Here is a 17,122-nt window from a genome sequence, read left to right on the forward strand (position 1 = left end):
TCAACGTCCCAGAGCACAGCAGAACCGGAACAAGCAGGTGAACAAGCGGTGACGTATGATTAAGATTAAGTCCAATAATTATCCATCAGTCTGCAGTGATGGACAGCTCAATAGGGCAAGGGGCCGCATCCACCTGTGTGGATTGGGACTGCTTTGACGGCAGCCCGGCGATACCCATCGTGAGAATGAGCTGGAAATTTACGCCTGTTGTTCTGATGAGCAAACAGAAGCAATCGTGACATACACACAGACCTGGCCTTGTTCCGTTAGCATAAAGTCCAACATTCTTGCAGGCATTATACCACTCATTCCACGTCGGATCTGTGTCATTTGGTGCAATATACGAGAAGTTAAGTGGAATCTGGATCTTGGGATATGCCTTGGCCGGGAGGGTATCTTTTCCAAAGTACCCCGTGCCCACTTGCAGATTCGTAGTCGGATCCCATACTTCTGCAGATATGTAGTTGAAGGTAAGGGGGATGATATTAGCGGTGGTGTCAACTTGAATATCTGCGTACGCTGGAAATGAGAAATTGGCTGGATACCGGGAGAATTGTGTTGGAATTGAAGCATTATAACTCCCAGTGGCGGCAACTAGAGGTGTGGAGTTGTTGATTGACAGACCAGGTACCCGAGGGATGGTGATTGCGAGGAGAGTGCCAATGCTACAGAATCTTTCAATATCTTCGTACTCAGGCAAACGAGTTTGACCTACATGGCGGCCCACATGAATATGAAGAAAGCAAGGAACTTTTTGGTGAACCATTTTCCACACAAACCCGTCTCCCCACGATGCCAGGCTTTCCACTTCTCTTTTCGCTTCTCACTCTTGATCTCTCGTCGACCCGACTTCGTCATGATTTTCATCTCGGTTAGCTGCCATTCCGGACCGAGTGCAGGTACCGTAACCAGCTCTACGGGAGTGTGAGCACTGTCAGCATCACCCTCGGTCTTGGCACCAGGCGGAGGTGGAGGTGGGGGGAGCTGATGATAGCTGTGCATTGATTAGCTTGGTAGGAAACGTTAGCTCTTCCATGCGCATACCCTGCTTCTTGATGTTGCCCGATGCCAAAAGCAGTGCTGTATCTTGGGCCGGTGTTGTTGAAGTCTGCAAAAACATCCCAGGTCTGAGCTTCCGGAGCCTCTTCTTCCTCGTCACGTCCGCCTTTCAGCGGTTCTAGGCGCCCGGCGGCAAAAAAAGATGATGCGTTGTACCCTGCGGATTGTCCACCCGTTAACATTTCATGGCTCGCCCGTGGTTGTCGATCAGCATAGAAGGAAGAAGCGTCATCTCGTGGACGACCAGATGGAGCGTAATCGGGAGATTGTGAATGATTTAGGGCATCAAATGAGCCTCTGCGTCCTCCATAGAATGAAGATACAGTTGATTTTCTGTCGTAGTCCATGGCAAGAGACGAAGTACCGAAAACGAGGGAAATGAAGAAAAGGGTGGCTAGGTGAGAAGTGTGGACATGGACAACGCGCTTGCAATTTCGTGGGGTTAGGGTTAGTTTGAATTGGAACAAACGCGGGCGGGCGTCGCCGCTCTGTGACATGATTCGCTTGATCCTCGCGTGAGACTTTAATTCAAAAGGAACTTAATTATGTCCTCTCTTTGAGGTTCACTCAGACGTGTTCTTAGAGGAAAAGACGGTGTTATATGGTAATCTAACGAGGGACAAGGTATTAAGTGAGTTCCATGGTGAAGTTACTGGCAGAGACAATGAATGAGGGTTTTCGGGCGAGGACGCGCAGCGTCTTCCGGCCCCGAGGGACTAACCTGAAAGAAAGAGGTGAGCTGCAATTCCCAATTGATTAGGAGGGCCGACGACGCATCCAGCGAAACTCGGAAACCCATTTTTTAGGAGGAGGATACTCACTGGGTTGGTTGTGTATGTGCGTGTTAGCGGACTGGGGGTAGATTCACAGTGTGACGGAGGAATTGCTCTTGCAATTCGGGTGTGGCTTGCATGTAAGGAGCCAGGATTTGTGCGTGGCGACGAAGGTACGCGAGGAAGGCGTCACTGGACCAACGGCCCTTCACTTTGACGACGTCGAATGGAATATTACGAAGCAGGTATTCGAGAGTCGACCCGATTCGAATTCCATGTCCAAATACTGGTTGACGGCCTGCCGCTTTCGCTGCAGAGGTTAAGCGTTGTAGGAATTTGGTTTTCGTTAACGGACGGTATGAGTCGTTGTGACGATAGGCGAATAGGGCGTTGTCTCAAGGGGGTTCATTGACGCGTAGGTGATTGGCAAAAGCTTCTTCAGGGTCAGAAGGTCCTGTCTGCTTGGCCCAGGATACTTCTTCGCCTTCTAGAGCGCTCTTTGTTCGGGGAAGAAAAAAGGTTTTCATGCGGAGGTTTTGACGGTCTTGGGTGTCGCTAACATTGGATGGTTTTACGTGTATTGCAGGATCGAAAGCGTCGAGGCGCGGGACTGTGAATTCGCCAGCACGCGCTGTGGCAAAGAAGGCTGTGGTTAGGCAAGCGAAAACTGCTGCATCTAGAGGGTTGGAGAGGTTGAGCTGATCGCGGATGGCAGATATCATGTCCAAGGTGTACGGTTCGCATTTGCTCCGTTTTGTGGAGGCGGGAGCAAGTGGTATGGTAGCTTTCAGGAGGGCTTCTGTTTCCATATCGTTTAAGGACCATGTTAGGCCGTGCAAAACGTGCCAGGCGCGCACTCCGGAAATATAGTTGACTATTGTTTTAGCGGAGTAGTGGCCGGCCATTGAGGTGATGAAGGATGATATAAGGATGTTGCTGACTGGTGTGCGCTGGTGTTCTGGGATCATTTTGCTGTCACAATATACATGGAAGGTCAACAAACCCGAGCCGTATGTTTCACGAGTTGCTTCGGCATAAGCATGAACCAAGGTGTCACGGATGCGCTGGAGGTCTGATGGGAGTAAGGGAACAATATTTCCTTGTTTGTCTCGAGCGTCTCTGGAAGATGCGGGGATCCAGAGGTGTAATCTCTCCCTTGCTAAGCAATGGGGGCGGAGTGAAGATGGGATGGGTGTGAGGCTCGTGTTATAAGCTTTGTTAGATATGAAATGGTGAGGATGACTCGGGTGAGTGGGTCATACAAAACTTACTAGTTTTACGACGCTTTGAAAAGCTCTTCCCCGCGTCGTTCGAACTCGCGGTTGATGAAAGCTCTTCGGTGGCTTTCAGATTCGGTGACGCTTTGGCCCAGTGAGTGAAACGATTCGTGGGTCGTTGGGAGCTTGTTAGGTCTGGAGTTAATGGCCGTTTCGGGTACATCCCTGATGAAAGGCTGTAGTTCGAATGGGATATTAATTGGGGGCAAGAGGAACTTGGTGGGGGGGTATACTCCGCGGGAGGGACCGTTGGCGGGGTTGTCCCTGCTTGGGACATAGCGAGTAAGAACTGTGCACTTGGCGCTAGCGAGGACTCTATGAACACGTTTGAAGACTTCATTTGATGCCCGATTCCTACTTCGGCCTGCCCACCAACCCTCGACAATGCCTCTGTTGTCTCCGTAGACCTTGAAATGAACTCCGGTGGTCTGAGAACTGACGATTGTGCGGACGAGAAACTTGAAGCCGACACCCTCAGCCCATCCAATGTCTCTACCGTCCCTCTTCCACCCAGGGATGAGCTCCCATGCCCTCCAGAAGCCGTTGACGATGATGCTGATTCCATGGCCAGAGCTAGCATCCGAATAGGCATGAAAGTCGAGGACAGTGCATGGTCCAGGTATTGGTCGGGATATGTATGCATTGTTGAGGGAGTTCTTCCACCAATTGATGTTGTCTGGCATGTTTCGTGGGGGAGTCCATGGGAGAAAAGGCTGGTCGTTGAACATGGCCAACATAGCCTCGAGGTTAGTAAGGTAAGCTCGGCCCATGGGGATAATGTGTGCCGCATGCAGAAGCTTCCCATAGATCTTTTGGACCTTGCGTAATGTGTGCGTGCGCTTCGACTCCCAATCTGCGATAGCATGGAGATATTTGACCTGCTTTTCGGTTGAGAGGTCCACTGTCCGTTTGTCCAGGTTCCAGATGAAACCTGTGAATGGGGGAGTTGCGCAAAATGGTATATCTTTGGCCGGTTCCCATGGGATGCCCATCTCCGATGAGAGTGCATCGATGTCGGCTGTGCAGTAAGAGAACAGTGCATCTTCCTTTGACTGCGGGGACTGTTGTGACAGGTCTTGGATTGGGAACTGAGCATCCTCATCAAACTCTTCAGCTGAGCCGTTGGGCATGGCGGTGTTACAAGAACATCTAGACGCTTGGGCCCCTACCATTTTTCTCCTAATCCTCCTCGTATCAGCCCTCGCATCATACCCTTACCCTGACCTCACCCTTGTTATCCTCGTCATCCTCGCATTCCCCTTCGCTCTCTATCTGTCGCTTCAGCAAAGCCAGTACATCTGGCCGGATCCTTTTGCTGACGAAGCATATCCCTGCTCCGTTCCGCCACCTGACTGATCCTGTGGACAGTCCCTTTGCCATTACCGTCAGGATGGTAACCTATGATACGATGCACGACGCATCCCCTTTGCCCATTTCCCTTTCTTGATCTCTGACTCAGTGCGCAGTCGCACATGCAACTTATACTTAGATCCACAGTTGCACGATCGTGCCCCTGCGCATTTCACTTCTTATTTTCGATCTGTGACTCACTTCCTTATCTAGCACGTTCTACCTCGACCGAACGTGCCTTCCTGTTATGGTTATACCCTTTACTGATTACCTCTCTCGGTAGTACGAGTTATCACCCACTAATATGTTTCCTGTCCTCTATATAAACTCGCTACCATGTACCATATTCCTTAACTTGAATCTACTTGGTTCTTGACCTCCTACTCTCACCAGAGTGATCCTTCTGCCTCACCAGCAGTCTATATTCTATTTTCCTATCTGCTCTTCGCGGATAAGCCTATAGTCTCGACCTTTACTCATCGACTTCGTCGACGAGCAAAGCCCCTGTTAACTAGTCGGACTTCTGTCCTTCTAATTAACGATGATCCTTATGATTAACCTTCGGGTGTCGTAAGCCTAGGCCGATATAGCTTATCGTCTCGCACACGCGTGACATAAGCTACCCAATTTGGACATAGGCGTCAAATCGTACTTGCCGAAGACCCGCCAAGTACGACCCCTAACCTTGGGCTAGCCCAAGGACGTCCTCGACCGTTGGCGACACAAGCTCTGTTTGAGCGTCGCCAACAGATACCATCCAAGTCGTAACAAAAGATTCAAGTTTCCTTCTAGCCCTCGACACCTATCAAGGACAGAAACAGATACAAGACGACCACTCCCTGGACACGCAAGTTCTCTTGGGAGCGCGACCCGAATCAGGAAGATCCTGATGAAGAAGAGGTAGATGGACAGTTTAGCTCTCCCACCTCACCGACAGAACAGTACCACTCAGACGAGGGACTGAACGACGAAGAAGATCTAGGAGATACTCCGACTTCTGAAGAGGACTTTCCAGACGAAGTACCTCCCCGAAACACTAGCGCCAATCCGAAGACAAGAATGTCTAACCCATCATCCTCCTCCACCGCCGTCGTAGTCCATGCCCCTGAACTCAAAGCAGGAGCACCAACGGATTACGATGGGAACACCGACTGACGCACAACAATGGCTCTACAGCTTAAAGACGTACTTCCTCATCAATCCCACCATCTATTGCAGCGAGCAGATCATGGTCTCAGTCGCCCTGTCATTAATGACAAAGAACAGCGCTAAAGCATGGGCTGATAACTTCTATCGCGAAGCTTTCAGCACCAACCCTCCGAAATTCGGAACCTTCGCCGAATTCGAGAAAGGATTCAACCTTGCATTTCAACCCGTTGATAAGCAGGTGAATGCCCTCACCGAAATCGCCGAACTCAGAATGGGAAACAACGTTACGGACTACATCTCGAAGTTCAAAATGTTGGCTACCATCGCCAACATCAAGGAAGGCGTAACACTCTCGCACTTCTTTGAGAAAGGCCTGAACCCAAGCCTTTGCGAAGCAATTTACAGGAAGGAGACACTTCCTGACACCATCGAAAAGTGGTACACTTCCGTGGTACAGCTTGACGCTAACTACCTGTAGGAGTAAGGCCGTCTCTGCCAACTCCCAAAACCAACACTCCCGATACGCCCCTCGCGGTTCCAAGTACTACCCCAAGCCTAATGTCTCATCGTCCAGAGACCCTAACACTATGGACGTAGACCGCACCCTCTCTCAGGCAGAGAAAGACGAATGCTACAAGAAGGGCCTTTGCTTCTCATGCAAAGAGCATGGCCACAGAGCCAACGATCCCAGATTCCACCCAAAGATACGACGTGGAGAAAAGAAAGATACCAAAGGAAAGACTCCGGTAACGACTGGTAGAGACCAGCGTGATGACGAAAGCTCCGGAGACGACATGGAGACCAACCGGCTCCAAGGAGAAGAGGATTTTTAAAATGGAGGACCACAAAAGCAATGTGCGTCCCCTCCTTAGACATCTTGTGTACTCATACTGTAGGAAAAGAAAATGAATTCCGTGTCCCAGTGACACTTTTCTCTTCCACGAGTACGAAAACCGTTGCAACAACAGCCATCATCAACTCAGGGGCTGGGGGAACATTTATTTGTGACACCTTCGTAAAGAAGCACAATATCAGAACCCACCTCCTGAAGAAACCCTTCCGCATCACCACGGTGGATGGAAGCCAATCCACTGCTGGGAAGGTCACCCGATACTGCATACTGTTCATCCGACTCGACGGACGAACTATGTGGGGAAAGTTTAACGTCACCAGACTTTCCAAATGAGACGAGATCCTGCTAGGGAAACCCTGGCTATCCGCCATGAAGCCGGATATTGATTGGGGACGCAACGAAATCACTGATGCTCCCCACACCCAGATCAAGACACGTTGAGGGACTACTCAACAAAACTCGAAGAAAGAACGGGGTAACCCCCTATCAATTCGAAGGTCTCCGACCAATGATCGAGGACGAAGAAGAGGCACCTTTCAAACCTCTCAAGTCACTCCCCCTGAGTACTGAACACGTACTCGAAGAAATTCGACGCAAGAAGAAGAAAAAGAAGACGAAGAAGGCAAAACCTGCCAAGGAGGTACCCACTGAAGAAAAGCATTTCGAAATGCCTCAAGAAACTGACGTCATGGAAGACGTCTGGGTAGGGAAGATCGATCCCCTACCCGAAGTCAAGGAAGTCATGACTTACCCCTTAACTGATGACGAGATTCTTATAGAATACTCGGCCGATGGTTCTTTGGTCAGACTGATCGAGATGTTTTTTTTTTCTCCTGGGGTAGGGCTCCAATCTATTATAGTCTGAGCGCCTCTGATGATTGAATAGACAAAGCTTCGTATTCTGGAAGAAATTCACAGCAATCTTGGTATTGCCGTTGCGGCGCACTTTCAGGAGGATAGAATGGACACAAATAACGCCTCTGTTGATCTAAATGCAGACGTGAACTGTGGTACGTTGGGCGCGGTTTTTTTGGTTCTCATACGTCTACTTCATCTTGTTGTTGTACATAGTACCTGTGTAGGAAATCATTTCCAGAAAGGGAACGCGACCGCCTCAAGGCATGTTCTCTCCCGGTCTACCATTGGGCCCGCCGGCCGTTTTACACCCACAAGTCCTCCTATCAGCGGGACCCTAGTACTAAGTATTGTGGCTGAGCGCTGATGTCTTGTGGTGATGAGATTGCCAAAGTAATCATGTACGTCAGGGAAGAATGGAAAGCGGAATAAATATGAAGTCAGTAGCTCTGATTTGTGAGGCCTGTGTGTAGATCGGCTGTGCAGACTTGATTCTTGGTTAGATCTTGGTTATAGTTAACTCCAGCGGTACACAGATATCGGGTTCTGTTTCTGTCAGAGTACAAGCGAGTCTCTAGCACATGTGATATAAATTATTATCGACACGCTCGCTAATTGACGTGATCATGGCAGCTTCTCATATACATACGTGGGGGCTAGACTAATCAATCATCGATGTACGTGAATTGCAGGGTGGATGCGGCATATGTACTTACGTCAAAAAATAAATATTAAAAGTTACCTAACCGTCCCGAGAAACTCCCTTTCCTTCATCACACCGCACTATGTGCCAAGTAGGCTTATCCATCCCTACCTGCTATCGTGTTTCTTATCAGGAATGGAACCGGACGAAGCACGGCGCCACAGACCGTCATAATAGAGATCTGAGCTTGACACTGAGTCGGAATTCCTTTCCACAATGAAAAGACACATTCCGTGATGTAATATTGAATTCACCCTGAATCTAATCACCAAGTACTGTCGCAGAACCGGTTGAATGGAAGATCTCAAGCTTCCACCTGCCTGGTTTATTACTAGTAGCATTAATATCGATTTCTGGTAATGCTAACTAGCAAAGTGTAGTCTACGCGATCACGAGTTCTGTCAATTATCTTTCGAATGCAACTAAATGTGCACCTCACCTAGCCCTTAACTTGTATTTTTGAGGCGCACACCCCACTGTGGCCTCAGTCTTAATCACATTCCGGCAATATTAATAGCCGGTAGACCTGACCTGTAAGACCGAATGAACAGAAGATGGGCTTTAAGAATTTCTTCAAGAGCATCAATTCGGGGCTAACCGATGCCTCCGTACCCCTCGCACATCTTGACGGAGGTTCCACGACGTATTAACCGATTGAAAGGGGCCCGAGGCAAATGTCCATATATGTACTAGTGGACAGCACAAGGACCCATACTTACGACATCATGCGTCGCATTATCATCACTCCTGTGGGACTAAGTACCGGTTTGTGACCACCAATAGCAAAAGTACGGGATCATTGCGTTGTCGATGTTTCGTAGGTTGTACCCTTGAAGAACACCGTGCTCCATCATAATTCACAGGCTTGTCAGAACCGTCTCCCGTAATATTGTCATCAATCATAACGAAAGGAGTTCGTGGATCGTCCGACAAAGACGCCTCGCTCAGCTAGGGTACAGCGGAACATGCAAACCTATAATAATAGTCCAAGAATCCGTGTGACGTATCTGATGCGGCACTAGCCGGCGAATCGGGGCAAGTATGTAAGTGCAGGAACACACGGCGAGAAGAAGGCTGTGGAGCATGGAAGAAGAGACGCGACGCGCGTGTGCCAGCGGACAACGCTCGCCAAGCAAAAAAATGAAACGTGCCAAGGCATCTAAGTAGGTAGCTGCTGCCCATCTAGTAGAGTCGAACGGGATCCGTGTCTATACATGATCACTAACGATGGTCTTGGTCTTAAGGCGAGGACGAGCATCGTCAAGTGAGAATCATCAAATCTCGGGAATGAGCAAGCGGGAGGTCGCTTAGCCGTAACGGACGGATCTACAGCATCTCGAAGCTCGTCACAAGCCGCACATGCTGTGCATCCACAGCAACTTGTTCGAGTACATTGTCAACCTCTTGAAATTGTTTCATCTACGTGGCGGCGGAGCGGGGGGAGGTTCTGCGAATAGCGAACTGGACCACTTTGGAGTGACCGAGGGGGCGCTGTAATCGCGTAAAGGGGAGTTGCGATTGGTCTTGCTGTGTATGGAGGAGGAGCAGAACTCGAAAGTTCGGGCCACGAGCCTGACATCTCGCTTTCAGTGACGGAATGGATACGACGAGTGCCTGAAGGAAGTGCATGTCCTGGCGCCAAAGATATATATATTAGTCACATCAATAAGGAACACGATGACTCACCGAGAATGCGAGGGAAAACGCCAGAAGCATGACACTGGAACAATGCATGAATGAGGTAGACGGCGAGTAGAATAGACACTGTGAGATCGACACATCGACACAGTCAGCTCTGATGTCGGCTGTGCGGCGGCGACCAGAGATACTTACGGAAACCAGCTACAATACCGATAACAGGCTGCCACTGCAGGTCACTATTAGTTGGCGCCGCATTGTTTTCGGCAAGGCGTATGTTGAGCATGACGCGAGACAGGGGAGAACAAACAGGGGACATGGTTGATATATGAAGAGTGGGTCAAATCCTCTTTGATTTTATAAGCACACTGAGTTTTAAACACGAAAACGGTGAGTACCGATTCAGATTCTCCAAAAATAGGACAAGTGGATTATTCGAGTTGAGCCAAACAGGAACGATGTATCGCGGGAGAAGAGTTAACTAGTGCATCGCCCTGACAGAGTCTGAAAAATGCCGAGAAGTGCGAGAAGTCGGTCCGTGAAAGTTGTGTGAAGAAGGCTTCAGCTGTTACGGTAACGCAACTAACCATCAAAACGGAAGGACGACTCGGTTCTTGTGCGGGACGCCATTATGAGCTGCAACTCTAGCCTTTATGATAGGCTCTGATAATTTTCTCCCACAGAATTAGCCGCTGGATGAGGGCATCCGTATTCGCCCTCGAATACAGTGGATCCGGACCGTTGCCATTCGCAGGCACAGACCGTTTCCATACAAGCTCATCGATACGGGCTAGGAATTCCATAGAAGATCTAATGTCGTCGACACTACTGGGATGTGGATAGGCCGGACCTTCCAAGAACTTAGAAACTAGGTTTTTGACAGAACGAGGGGACAGTCGTAGTGATGTAATCAGACCCTGATGAGATCGCGGTGTCAGTGTGCTTCACAGTAAACCAAAGTTGGAAACGGACGGAGAGGATATCTTTTGCCTCATATTCAGAAAGGTTTGAAATTTCCTCCGAGTGACCGGAACCAAAACCTCGTTGGATATCACAAGTCGGTGCCTGATATGGATATGAAGGGATAATATGATTACCGGATGGTTGAGCAGAAGGTTTTCCTGTTTGTAAGCTGTTCAGCGGAGAAAGCCTTTCCATGACCGATGCACGGAGTTTTTCATAGCGTTCGCGGAGAGTATGAATCTCAGAGGTAGCGTGTGAGAGTGCGCTGTTTAATTGCTCGAACTCAAGCGGTTTAGTCAAATCTTGGACCCTACCCTACCAGACCAACAGAGAGGATCAGGATCAGGTGTGAAAACGGACTGTAATCGGCGTACCGCATGTGAAAGCGAACTTGAAGATTCCGTGAGTGGTGCAGCTAGATCTGTGGGTTTTATTGAGGCTTTCTCTATAGAACTACCCTACTGTTGTGAATTGGGATTCCGCATCAGATTCGATTTATAATGTACCTGATGAAGGAGCGGTATCTTATCATGGGGTAGAGAATCGATGATATTGATCTGCGCATTTAGCTCGTCCTGGGATAAACGAATTTGCTCGTCAGATCTGATGCGAACCAACTCGTCCGCGGAAGAAGAGGGTGATGCGTAGGCTGAAGACGCTGAGTGAAGTGTATTCGCACTCTGGATCTTTTTATCCAATGGTGTGGAAGAACTGGCTGAGGCTGAGCGTGATCTCTGCCGCCTCCGCTCAGAGGATTGGCTTGAAGGTGATGCAGACCTGGGGAGACCGCTTTTGCTAAGAGCCTGGTGGGACCATCAATGGTAAAATCGCGTGGGATGAACGCACATACATCCTGTGCATCACTCTCCAATTGGTCACTAGTATCTGGACGGATATCGAACGATTTGTTGTCGATTCTGTCAGGACCTAAATTTTTGGTCGCAAACATGAGCCGGATCTTATCAAAAGCTAGTTTTCCAGATGCGTCCCGTAGCGGGATGGTGTGATGGGGATGTGAATCCACTACGGCAATATCATGCACATCATCCGATGCGAGAAGATCTATCAGGGCGTCAAAGCTACTGTTGGCATTATCTGGCAGCTGCGGTTTCACGGTGTGATTGTCATCAGTACTTGTTGACTGTAAGTTCGGCATGTTTGTTAAAGCGAAAAGTCAGTACATGAGGATACGCTCCAAGAAGGTTCAGGTATGTCCAAATTTAGATCAGCATTTTACAAACATGAGCTACTTACATAATGTAGGTCCAGACAACGAGTTGCTTCGAACATGTTGTTTATAGTCTCCTTCAAGCTCGACGATTTGAACTGCGCACCTGTGGTTGCTGTAGATTTTGAAATCGCATTTTTCGATTTTTCTCCAAGGCTAAACGCCATAGAAATATCACACCCACGGAGCTTGGTTTGCACTGGATCGGAATACCTGACCGAGTTTGGTAGTTGCTGATGTCCCGACTCAGTCCTGGTCCTAGTTGGACCGTCCTTCCAGGTAATTATCCTCCAAACCGTCAAATTTCTGCTGCTCATTTGATGCAAGAGCCTCCAAACACTTCCGCTGCACCAACGCCACGATCTGACCCTGTCAGTGATCTTGGTGACGACGAAGAGGATAACTTTGACACACCCCCAGGGAAGAGGAAGGCTATCGAGAGCCCTGTTTCTGTTCCGAGACCTCAGAAGCTTGCACGTTTCAATGATAATAATCAACGTGTTTCTCGCGTTGAGGTATCACAGTCTGGTAAACGAACGAATGGTACTGCTCCTCGTAGTCTGACGCAACCTCCTAAAATCGCCAAGACATCACGTTCTTCTTTTTTGTCCCAGCCTGTGCGTGCACAGCGCGTGCGTCCTGAAAAAGGCAAGGATCGTGCGTCAAGTGGACAGTCAAGCTCCTCGCTGAGTGACCATATATCAACCATGCTCCAAAAGGACAATGCCCGGCTCAAACGCGCAGAGACAGCTCGCAAAACAGCTCGCAAGACCACTGGAAATCGCAGAGTATATACTTCAGATCTTATTCGTGCCATACAGAAACCCAGCAGTACGTCTACCCTCTTTATTTATCTTTCGGTGTACTAACAAGTATGCGGTGTGACAAGGCGGTTCTGAAGTTTCTTCCGCTGCTACTCGCGTGCGAAGGGGTCAGCCTTGTGACCTTCCTGTTCGCTCCACAACACTAATGTATCCACCTAGTTTCCACCAGAAGGTTTCCGCGCCGTCGACCCCTTCCCAGTACGAACGTCATCGAGCTCACTGACTCTTCGGGTTCTGCGAGACGAAGAAGGGCCCGCAGTGATGATCCCATTATTATCTCGAGCTCAGATGCAGACACTCCTCCTCCAAGACAGCCCCAACCTTCACAGACGCCAATTTCCCGCAAAGCAGGCCCCAGACTTCCACCTCCTTCTGATGCTGAAGTTATTTGCATATCTGACAGTGATGACGACAATGTTCCTGCTCCTTCGCTAGCGACTGCTGTCCTTCCCATTCGAGAGCCCAGTCCCGCCCTGCCTTCGGCGCCTCCAATAACCATGGAATCAGAAAATGAAATCATGGTCGATCTCGAGCATCAGGTTCCAGAAAACTCGTACTATGAACTGATGGAACCCGAGTCCAACTTTGATGAAGAAATAGCAAGATCAGAACTCCAGCGTCAAACAGAGGAATTGTTTACATACATTGATTTGGACCCTCCAGAACCAAATTTCGCTGACCAAATTGCTAGTCCGATTGCCCATAATGACTATAACACTGCTCAGGACCCACATGTTCCAGCCCCTGACATGCTTACCGATGCCACCCTTCCATTCTCAGAGAAAGTAACCGGGACTTCCTCAAGTGACACTGTTCCAGTCGAAATAACTTCTCAACGCATTGTGGTCGACACTACGTCTCATTTAGAGTCCTCATCGAGCTCCAAAATTTCAATGGTTGCCCCAGAAGTTCCGTCCCAGACGCACGCTACCGTGCCCACCACAGCTAAACCCTCAATCACATGGAATTATACCCCTCCCACCACCAACCCGTTCTTTGCTAGAGCGCTTGCTTTCAATGCAAAGGCATTGAAAAAACCCCTACCCTTCACTACAGAGATATCTCATGAACCGAATACAACTACCTCTTTCGCCGCCCCAACTACTTCACCAGCTATTGTTGGGTCATTCAAAGCAAACAACCTACCCAAGCCATTGCTGGATGAGCAGGTTTCTAACATCCTAACGGCGAGTTACGATCTGGTGACATTACCCTCACCCGTTCACTCGCTACCTTGTGACGGTGATAGGAGTATTTTTTCACCTCTTGCAGATGAAGCTGCAGTAGAGGCGGCCCAACAGCTTTCACAAACAGACTCTCGCAACAACATCAGTGCTTCTTCAACCCACACTGACCAGCCTTCTACCTGTGACTCTAATGCCATGAAGGTCCCTATCTCCATTTCAGACATACCAGCAGCAGCAGCAGCAGCAACTGCTCCTCCCTCATCCGTCCTCCTCCCTATTCCACCACGTGTGCAGCGCCCCATAAAAGGACTATCGCTTACCGAGCTGATCAATTACAGACGAGAGGAGCACTTCATGTCGCATCCTTCTGGCGAACACATCGACCTCACGGACGACGTGTCTCCTCCAAGTGGTGGTAGGTCAGGCGTTCATGGTGTCAAAGCCTCAGGAATCTGAATCTCCACATATTATATCCAATAATGCATCTTCATTTCCTGCCCCAGTCTTTCCTGGACAACTGGCCCCGATTGTCGAGACTCGTACACCAAGTATACAGGAAATCCGCGATCTAATGCGTCAGTGTCCATCCGGTAGTAAACTCAGCAGCTCTTCAGCAGCCAGCAACCCAGCCACCTCATCTGCAGCATCCGCCATCAGCGCCCTCGTTCCTGACATCTCTCCCCCTCGTTCCATTATATCCAATTCAACATCATCCAGCAATCAGAGCAGCTCGCGCAAGAAGAAGCGCTCGATAGGCATGGCAAGCCTTGAAATGTTCATCTCACCCGTCCCGGGCTGGTCTCAGCCCAAGACGACGCCGCCACCTACTGTAAAGAGAACCTCGTGTAATGCAGATATATTCAGGCGCATTATCACACCTACAGCGGAGAAATCGATGCGCAGCTCCTCGTTGTCTCCTTCTGAGGGTCGGAGAACCAGGCGTGTTGTTCGGCCACCCAGTCCGCAGGGTATTGGCGCTGGTATCGATGATGTTGCTGGGCAGCTTTATGATCAGCTTCGTGTGTTGCCTAAAGCACTTGAGGGTCCTAGAGTTACGTCAACCACCTCACTGTTTGCTATATCTGGGGAAGGAGAGATCGAAGTCCAAAGCACCTGTGCGCACGAGGACGTCCCCCTAGATGACGTAATGGACGATATGCTTCCATCGGAAGGCTTGCAGGGCGTCACTGAGAGCATTGGATCGCTGGATTTACATGAGCACAGGCGATCCCCCGAAGTAGATATCAATGTCAATCAGGTACGCACGGCCCTCATGAAATCCACTAGGCGATGTCGACAGTCTGACATGCTTCATTAGGTGGGCGTTTCGCCTTTAGAGAGTACATGCGAAGACGGGTACCTTGAAGGCATCCCGGTGTCTGCCGAATTGATGCAACACGAGGAGTTGGAGTCACTGGAGATGTCGGTAGATGACGTTTCGGCTGGGAACGTGGACCAAGCTCCGGTCTCTGTTCATGAGCACCGCGATGTTGAAGAGAACGGTGGTGTGGATATGATAGGAACACGACCATTGGCGGAATGCACTACGAAAGGGCCTATGTCGGGTTTGTCGGGAGATAGCGACGAAGAGTGCCTTTCAGTGCTCATGCAATTAGAAGCTTCAGATGGAGATGCAGAGGTGCGTTGCTCGTTTATGGCGGGGCGCCTACCTGACCTTTTCTTATCCTCTAATTACAGGTAGGGGATGCAGATCATCCAATTTCCATCAGCAGCAGCCGGACGGTATCTTCGCATACTTCTTCAAGGCAGCTTTCTCAGTCTCCTGTGTCTGCCGGTTCCTTGGGCGTCACTGGCGTGGTAGATGGAGGTGATGCCATGTCCGCAAAGCAGCTCGAAGATGGTGTTGAATACTATATAGGCGGATATCCTGTTGTGACGTGGAATTCGTATTCGCAAGCACAGCGGCGGCTGCCTCCCAAGTACCGTCTCTCAAAGGACCTTCCACATGAGCTCCAGGACCGCGTCAATGCCCTCCCTCTGTCGTACAGAAATTCGCCCCAGGCAGCCGTACTTTTTGAGGCTATGATTGATGAAGCAATGGATGACGAGCTTGGAGCCCCTCCCATATCAGTTATCAACGAAGTGACCGATGAAGGCGCGCCGCCTTGGGAATTTGTATACACGAACCAGATGTGGTATGGCGAAGGCGTTCCAGAGCCGGATATCAAAAACCTGAAGAGCTGTGGCTGTGTTGGGCGATGCGATCCCAAGTCGAAGGCGTGTGCGTGTGCGAAGCGGCAGCGCCATCATCTTAAGCGGTATATTGCCAATGGCACTATACCTCCCACCTGGAATGGTGCTCCGTTTTTGTATGACAGCAAAGGATCTCTACAGTATTTCGAGATGCCGATATTTGAGTGTAATGATTTCTGTGGATGCGATGAAGATTGTCCCAACCGAGTAAGGACCGTTTGTTTGCACGTTGTTGTCTGTCATGCCAATCGATTTTCCAGGTTGTTCAGAAGGGCAGGAGATATGCTATCAATATCCAAAGGACAGAGTCGAAAGGATGGGGTGCGCTTTGGGTGTTGTTGCTTCTCTGTGCGGTGTTATTGACTGTTTTCAGGTGTCTTTAATGGGCCGAAGAAGATTCCTCAGGGATCCTTTATCGGCATATATGCTGGCGAGTTGCTGACCGTGGAAGAATCCGACCGTCGTGGAGCGTGAGTGCCCAGTGTATGCGCGAGACATGCGGTCTTAACTGTTGGCTAGGCTATACAACAAGTTCGGACGAACTTACCTCTTCGACATCGATTTCCATCATATGGGTGCGGTAGCAACGTACTCTGTGGATGCTTATCACGCTGGAAACGTTCGTTTCCCTAACGATTGTTCCTTCACTTTCTGATGATTTTTTTAGTTTACCCGTTTTCTTGTAACTCTATTTCATCTAGAGTCTTTGCACAGATCTGACGTCATTTTTGCAGAACCACAGTTGCAACCCGAATTGTGAAATTGTTCCGTGCTATATCAACGAAGCCAACATGGAAAAACCTTCGTTGACAGTCTTTACCAGGCGAGATGTTGAACCATCCGAGGAGTTGTCTTTTTCCTACATTGGCGCCATCGATAATGACACGGTAAGCCACTCGTTACAGGTGCCCAATCCGATCAAACTGACTGTCTTTTCAGATATCCAAGGCCAAAAATGCGAGAAAGAGTAAAGATGCGGTCTACGCGGAGTGTCATTGTGGGAGCGCAAACTGTTTGGGAGTGTTATTTTCGTAAATAGCACTTATTTT

The 17,122-nt window shown here is 49.4% G+C and overlaps 7 protein-coding genes across 7 annotated transcripts; 2 read left to right on the top strand and 5 right to left on the bottom strand.

Annotated features, from left to right (window-relative positions):
* Nucleotides 1-85: 85 nt before the first annotated feature.
* On the bottom strand, nt 86-1,406 carry EDB93DRAFT_1094719 (uncharacterized protein; the record flags this gene model as incomplete). The annotated part of the gene is made up of 4 exons (XM_041446628.1): nt 86-204; nt 253-665; nt 716-994; nt 1,045-1,406. 4 exons carry the CDS (start codon nt 1,404-1,406, stop codon nt 86-88), a joined length of 1,173 nt encoding a protein of 390 aa, XP_041302212.1.
* A 7,515-nt stretch (nt 1,407-8,921) lies between these two features.
* Nucleotides 8,922-9,319, bottom strand: EDB93DRAFT_70197 (uncharacterized protein). Its single transcript, XM_041457152.1, has one exon. It carries the CDS (start codon nt 9,199-9,201, stop codon nt 8,968-8,970), a length of 234 nt encoding a protein of 77 aa, XP_041302213.1. The 5' UTR covers nt 9,202-9,319; the 3' UTR covers nt 8,922-8,967.
* A 96-nt stretch (nt 9,320-9,415) lies between these two features.
* Nucleotides 9,416-9,976, bottom strand: EDB93DRAFT_1255753 (uncharacterized protein; the record flags this gene model as incomplete). The annotated part of the gene is made up of 3 exons (XM_041453837.1): nt 9,416-9,651; nt 9,706-9,783; nt 9,853-9,976. The coding sequence occupies 3 exons, from the start codon at nt 9,974-9,976 to the stop codon at nt 9,416-9,418; spliced, it is 438 nt and encodes a 145-aa protein (XP_041302214.1).
* A 51-nt stretch (nt 9,977-10,027) lies between these two features.
* Nucleotides 10,028-11,207, bottom strand: EDB93DRAFT_70254 (uncharacterized protein). The gene is made up of 5 exons (XM_041457156.1): nt 11,127-11,207; nt 10,995-11,078; nt 10,755-10,930; nt 10,630-10,697; nt 10,028-10,574 (listed from the first exon to the last, which is right to left on the bottom strand). Exons 2-5 carry the CDS (start codon nt 10,997-10,999, stop codon nt 10,302-10,304), a joined length of 522 nt encoding a protein of 173 aa, XP_041302215.1. The 5' UTR covers nt 11,000-11,078; nt 11,127-11,207; the 3' UTR covers nt 10,028-10,301.
* Nucleotides 11,058-11,819, bottom strand: EDB93DRAFT_1179241 (uncharacterized protein). Its single transcript, XM_041450611.1, has 2 exons — nt 11,471-11,819; nt 11,058-11,423 (listed from the first exon to the last, which is right to left on the bottom strand). Exons 1-2 carry the CDS (start codon nt 11,774-11,776, stop codon nt 11,079-11,081), a joined length of 651 nt encoding a protein of 216 aa, XP_041302216.1. The 5' UTR covers nt 11,777-11,819; the 3' UTR covers nt 11,058-11,078.
* A 1,213-nt stretch (nt 11,820-13,032) lies between these two features.
* Nucleotides 13,033-14,507, top strand: EDB93DRAFT_70355 (uncharacterized protein). Its single transcript, XM_041457160.1, has one exon. It carries the CDS (start codon nt 13,170-13,172, stop codon nt 14,313-14,315), a length of 1,146 nt encoding a protein of 381 aa, XP_041302217.1. The 5' UTR covers nt 13,033-13,169; the 3' UTR covers nt 14,316-14,507.
* Nucleotides 14,508-15,695: 1,188 nt separating this feature from the next.
* On the top strand, nt 15,696-17,108 carry EDB93DRAFT_1094709 (uncharacterized protein; the record flags this gene model as incomplete). Its single annotated transcript, XM_041446626.1, has 7 exons — nt 15,696-16,280; nt 16,334-16,394; nt 16,447-16,543; nt 16,593-16,692; nt 16,741-16,755; nt 16,808-16,960; nt 17,022-17,108. The coding sequence occupies 7 exons, from the start codon at nt 15,696-15,698 to the stop codon at nt 17,106-17,108; spliced, it is 1,098 nt and encodes a 365-aa protein (XP_041302218.1).
* Between the last annotated feature and the right edge of the window lie 14 nt (nt 17,109-17,122).

Source organism: Suillus bovinus (genome assembly GCF_016758785.1).
Source record: "Suillus bovinus strain UH-Sbo-P2 chromosome Unknown EDB93scaffold_101, whole genome shotgun sequence".
Taxonomy (NCBI): Eukaryota; Fungi; Basidiomycota; class Agaricomycetes; order Boletales; family Suillaceae; genus Suillus; species Suillus bovinus.

Excerpts from the sequence above, each read along its gene's own strand:
- EDB93DRAFT_70197 (XM_041457152.1), bottom strand. The coding sequence starts at position 9,201 with ATGGGCAGCAGCTACCTACTTAGATGCCTTGGCACGTTTCATTTTTTT.
- EDB93DRAFT_70254 (XM_041457156.1), bottom strand. Across the intron at positions 10,698-10,754 it reads ACCTTCTGCTCAACCATCCG|GTTTTGGTTCCGGTCACTCG; the intron begins GTAATCATATTA and ends ATATCCAACGAG. Across the intron at positions 10,575-10,629 it reads AGGCAAAAGATATCCTCTCC|GGTCTGATTACATCACTACG; the intron begins GTCCGTTTCCAA and ends CGATCTCATCAG.
- EDB93DRAFT_1179241 (XM_041450611.1), bottom strand. The coding sequence starts at position 11,776 with ATGCCGAACTTACAGTCAACAAGTACTGATGACAATCACACCGTGAAA. Across the intron at positions 11,424-11,470 it reads TGGAGAGTGATGCACAGGAT|GCTCTTAGCAAAAGCGGTCT; the intron begins GTATGTGCGTTC and ends TGGTCCCACCAG.
- EDB93DRAFT_70355 (XM_041457160.1), top strand. The coding sequence starts at position 13,170 with ATGGAATCAGAAAATGAAATCATGGTCGATCTCGAGCATCAGGTTCCA.